The sequence below is a fragment of the Cyprinodon variegatus genome, unplaced genomic scaffold (genome assembly GCF_000732505.1).
Source record: "Cyprinodon variegatus isolate N-32 unplaced genomic scaffold, C_variegatus-1.0 Scaffold986, whole genome shotgun sequence".
Lineage (NCBI taxonomy): Eukaryota > Metazoa > Chordata > Actinopteri > Cyprinodontiformes > Cyprinodontidae > Cyprinodon > Cyprinodon variegatus.
Genome location: NW_015151439.1, coordinates 183,689 through 189,356, shown reverse-complemented (window position 1 = coordinate 189,356; position 5,668 = coordinate 183,689). Strand labels below are relative to the sequence as shown.

Here is a 5,668-nt window from a genome sequence, read left to right as displayed (position 1 = left end):
TATAGGCAATTCCTTAATATACATTAGAGCCACTTAAGCCACTTAAAGGAATTTTAATGTAAAAGTACATATTGAGATATGAACAAACATTTATATTTTTAAGTACTTTTCTTAGTTCAAACTGCCGTGAGTTGGGTTATGCAGTTTGAATGGGGTATTTCTCCTGTTACATGATTGCCTTTATTGAACTGAAAGCACTGTAAAGGCACCAGGTTGGACATCTAAGCGGATGGGCTGCTCTGAATTTATGAAAGACAAAAATTAAATGAAGGGAAGAAAGAAGATTGTGGAAAATGCAAACAAAAAAACGTGGCAACAATGACAAAAAACAGGAATAATCATTTCTAAAAAGGCAGTGAACTGGATTTTCTGATCAGCTATTATGTAGTGCAAAATTAGCTTTTACCTGGAAAAAAAAAAAACAAACACACAATATTATTAATGAAATCATCATTTTGTGCTCTTTAGCAACAGTCTTCCTGGAATTCTGGAAAAGACGGAGAGCTGTCCTGGCATATGACTGGGATCTTATTGACTGGGAGGAAGAAGAGGTAAAATATATTTCCTTCATCTCTACTCCTTGTTATCTGTATTAATTGTTCTTTAGGAAGCTAAGATTTGCATTATTTTTATCAGGTATTACTTTCTGATATATTAACACTTTGTTTTTTTCTCCTTTAGGATGAAATAAGACCCCAATTTGAGGCCAAATACTCCAAGAAGGAAAGGATGAACCCTATATCTGGAAAGCCAGAGCCTTACCAGGCCTTCACTGAAAAATACAGTCGCCTACTTGTCTCATCGTCTGGAATATTCTTCATGGTGGGTTTATGAGACATTCTTTAAATCTAAACATGTCTAACACCTTCTAATCTGTTTTAAAATTGTCTATAACAAATGTTTGAAACATTCATAGTACAAATAGTATAAACACATGATTTCTCATTTGAATTTACATTAGAAGCTAACTTTTTGGCAGTAGGAAATGTTTAATCCCAAAATAAAAGTAGCCTATTTAATTGTTTTAACATGATGTTAAGGAGGCTGGAAAGAGCCAATAAGAAGCTAGCAAGAGGCAACTGGTAGAAATCACAACAAAACAAAAACTTTTTTAATAAGTAGAGAGCAACAAAAACACAGACATATGTTTCCCCTATCAAAAAACATGTCTAAATTAAGGGGTTATTTGAGATGCTATTCACAAAAAGGTGTAATACCGATTCTGTGCCAGCAAGTGGCAGCAAAATTGGATTCTGATTGTAAAGCAGTCCTAGACTAATGCTACATTCAGACCACAGGTGATAGAGGCAGGAGAAGCGGCTAGTTTACATGCAAAGCCTATTGTTGACGCGCATCAACGAGCATCAAAATGTTCTGCACCGCATCTAGCGCAGCGGGAGCAGTGCGCCTCATCAACCAATCAGAGAAGCTGATCTGGGAGCTGACAAGGAGACAGACACAGCACTGCTGATGCAGATCGCTATGATCACTCCCCCGAAACAGTTTATTAACGTCTAAATTAACTTAAAATGTCAAAACCTGCTGGCAAAATATGTTCGATTTTATTATTCTAGTTCCTGCAGTTTGGATTACGTACATGAAAAAAAAAACACCTTCCAGCTGCCGGGAGCAGTAGCTGAAATTCCTCAAGAGCGACCGGGCCAGAGGCTGCCTTTGAAGGGGATTTCCAGTGACAGCTCCGCTGGTGTATGGGGGTTAGAGCTAATCCGACAGCGAAATAATATTTTAAGGCAGGATCGTAATCTTGATGAGCTGCACAGAAGAAGTGTTCATGTGGACTTTTACACTTAAAACATATCAAAACTACTTTTCACCCACTTATAACAGCAAATATAGCAAAGCAAATTGAACACAGGAGCAGCAGAAGCATCAGCCACATCTGGACACACTTTATTAGACGCGCTTCTGGAGCATCAAGCATACATTTGATGTGCGTCTGACCTTAATGTGAACAAGCAGCAAAAATGAAGCAGCAAAAGCTTCTTTGTTGCTTCCAGGGCTTGCGGTCTGAACATAGCATTAGAGTTATCATGGACAGCAACAGAGTCGGGATAGAGTGAGACTGATTTTGGGGTCAAAAATATAAATATTTAAAAAAAACTTCCTAGCACAGAACAATGTGCTAACATTTAAAAGCAGATCATCGTATCATTTTAAATAGTCTACAATGATCTTTTGTAGAAAAAACAGAAAATGTGTCCGCTTAGATAGGAAGGGTAAATCTAGGATTTATTTTTACATTTGCAATAATATCTGTGTTAATGTGGACAGTTCTGTGGAAGTCAAAGATAAATAGACCAAACGTTAAGCAGTCAGAATTAAACTGTTGACCTTTCTGTATTTAGAGCTTCTAGTTTTAGAGCTTCCAGTCTGAATCTGAACTACAGCGCCCCCATCTGGGAGAGTCAGAGATATGGAGCAGCCCCAGGTTTAGTATATGGCTTAAATGTCAATATGTATAAAATAAATCTATTACTGTCTTGTATGTAGATGACTTTGAATTCTGCTACAATCTAGCTATAAACCTGATTTACAAAAGTTGTTAGCCTCTATTTGTTAGCAGCACAACAATTAGCAAACCTAATCTTTTCTTAATTGCACCTACAACACCCTAAACTGATTAGTAATGCCATTTACAGCTTTGGTCTCTGAGTGGAAACACATAATCTTTACTTATTGGATGCAGCGTGTGACAATTTTGAAGACTGTTAGCTGTAGAACAGTTCAGTTTTAAAAAATTTCTTTAACTTCAATATTTTAGAAATTTATTTGTATCTATATGGCTGTAATGTTACTTTTAGTCAAAACTGACATCTTAATTTGTTCTTTTAATTTGTTGCTCATTTAATCCAATATTTTATTTGGATCTTTGATATAAAAGTTTGTAAACTATCTGTCTGTCTGTCTGTCTGTCTGTCTGTCTGTCTGTCTGTCTGTGTTATCCATTTTAAGACTTTATGTGACTGCCTGATCCCATCAGTGCCACCGCTTCATCTCATTTACCTTCAGTCTCTTAGCAACTATAATTTTTTTAAAGGTTTAAATAACATAAAGCTAGAAGAGCCATAAAGATAGAAGTATTAAAGTAAAACTCACCAGCTTTTATGTATATTACATTCTTTTTTTTTTTATTCTGACCTAAAAGATACTGGTGGTGATTGCTGCTGTGTTTGGCATTGTGATTTACCGTGTGATCACGGTCAGCACCTTCGCTGCTTTTGGCTGGGCGCTCATCAGGAATAACTCTCAGGTGGCAACCACAGGCACTGCAGTCTGCATCAACTTCTGTGTCATTATGCTTCTCAACGTGGTAAGTTACGCATGCTTTACTAATCTCTGCAGCAGGAAAAAACAGCACTTTTATTTTAATACAAATCCTACTGTGTTATAGTGCAGTCTCTCCTGCAATAGTGGTTTATTTTCAGTTGAACATTTCTAGAGTCTGTTACATCACAATACCTTAGTAGTTTGCACTATATTGAATTTTATTTTAAATAAACATCTGAAAAGTGTGCTTTGCATTCAGATAGGAAATTCAGAACCAGTCTGTCGCAGGGCAACACAGAGACAAACACACTGACATCTAAGGAGAATTTAGAGAAGCCAGTTTACTAAACAGTCATGTTTTTTGGACTGTGGGAGGAAGGCGGAGTACCCGGAGAGAACCCATGCATGCAAAGGGAGTCAAACTCCATGCAGAAAGATGCCTGACCAGGAATCAAACCTGAAACCTTACTGCAAGGCAGCAGTGCCACCCACTGTCCCACTGTGCTGCCATGATTTATTGCTTATTAAACTATCTTCACCTATAATTAAGCTATATTTAAGCTATAATTAACCCTAACCCTTTTTATAGTGACTTTCTATACCAGTATTGCACATCTAGAATCTGAATTCTTTGCCCATTCCTCTTTCCAGAACAGATTAATCTTGGTCAGCATCGATTTTCAGGTTTTGTCAGAGGATCTTATATTGCTTTGCTTATTGACTTTGACTGTCAAACCAAACGAAACAATGTTGTTTAACCTTTTCATTGGAGATCTGGCTATGGGTTTAGGATGCTATCCTGCTGGACGTGGGACCCTCTCTTTAGTTTCAAGTCTTTTGTTGCCTTTAATACATTTTCTTTCATGGTATCCTGTATTAAGATCAGTCTGTATTTCCATTTAATCTGACCAGTTTCCAAGGGCTTGTTCAAGAAATGTAGCCTCACATCATGATACTGCCTCCACCATGTTTTTATAGTGGTTTATCTCAGGTCATACACTGGATTTGAAAACACTCAGTATTTGGCAAATAATTTAATTTGTCCTCATTTGGCTTGAGCACTTTCTTGCATGTTTACCCTGTCCCTCACTTGCATTTAAGAATACTTTCAAATTGGACTTCTTATGATGTTCCTCAAACAATCGGTCTTGTTTCTCCTCCATGAATTCTATGCAGTTTTGGAAAATTAAAAGTCTGCATCAATGTTAAATAAAATGTTAAATATGCTTATGAACAAGTTTTATGAACAAGTCTGAAATCACATTTAGCTCCTTCTTCAATAGAACATTTTCATTGTTTTCTTCATTGTTAGTATTGGAGTTTTACTTAATTCAGATATTAAAAGAGGGTGACAAGCTGCAACATAAAGTAATTCACTGTTTCTATGAAACCCTGATAGAATTTCTCTACTGTCTCTAAAATGATGTGCTTTAATTCACCTGGGTGCCAAAGTAATCTCAACGGTCTTAGAATGCCTACAATTGTTTTCCTTTTAACTGACCATGCAGAAACCTTGCAATCATAAAGGCCAGAATAAAGACTTAGGGAGTGAACTAGCAATAAATCTCTCATGCTTGCTGTCTCTGTGCAGCTTCCCCAAAATAACGATGGGCCTCTGCAATACAGGGATTTAATTGGCCCCTATCTAGCCATTAGGTGAATCAGAGGGCAGTTGTTTGTTCTACATTTTATCCAGGGGTATCAGCCTAGAGGGGGATATGTCTAACTGCATGCCAAACTGTTCAGTGTTTCATTTGTTTGGCATTTGCACTCATGCAAAAAAACTTTACTATTATGTAAGCATTTGCATGTTTAGTTATGTCAGTAAAATGTTTTATTACTTCTCTGTTCTTCCACAGCTTTATGAAAAAGTTGCTCTTTTCCTCACAAATTTAGGTGAGTCCACGTTAAGATGTTTTTAAGTAGTAGTCATAAATATCGCTGTGTCTTTCAACTTGATTTATCCTTCAGGATGTTGGCATCCTTCAAATTAGAAATGTAAACAAACTGCTTGCATCTTTTAGATTTGGTAAAGAACTTGTGAATTCTTGAGTTTTTTTAGTGCTCTGTCTTTAATTTTTCTCTTATGTGTGACTACAGAGCAGCCGAGGACCGAGTCAGAGTGGGAGAACAGTTTTACCTTCAAGATGTTCCTTTTCCAGTTCGTCAATCTCAACAGCTCAACTTTCTACATCGCTTTCTTTTTGGGAAGGTGAGAAAACTGTCTACAAGTCTACAAGGGATTTTTTTTTTTTTTTTTTTACAGTGTCCTGTCTGGCAATGTGGCAATAAGAATAATTGTCTTGATGCCAAAAAGAGCCCAACAGATTTTACTTTCACAAGTGTAGCAGTATGGCAACTGCTCCACTTGTTTCATGCA

General features: G+C 36.9%; 1 protein-coding gene across 1 annotated transcript in view; it reads left to right on the top strand.

Annotated features, from left to right (window-relative positions):
• ano4 (anoctamin 4) overlaps positions 1-5,668 on the top strand; it is a 57,924-nt gene that overhangs the window by 40,368 nt on the left and 11,888 nt on the right. Inside the window, exons 14-18 of the mRNA XM_015399076.1 lie at positions 469-551; positions 682-822; positions 3,167-3,331; positions 5,148-5,184; positions 5,389-5,500. Of these exons, the coding sequence (XP_015254562.1) occupies positions 469-551; positions 682-822; positions 3,167-3,331; positions 5,148-5,184; positions 5,389-5,500 (538 nt within the window). The remainder of the gene's footprint in view (positions 1-468; positions 552-681; positions 823-3,166; positions 3,332-5,147; positions 5,185-5,388; positions 5,501-5,668) is intronic.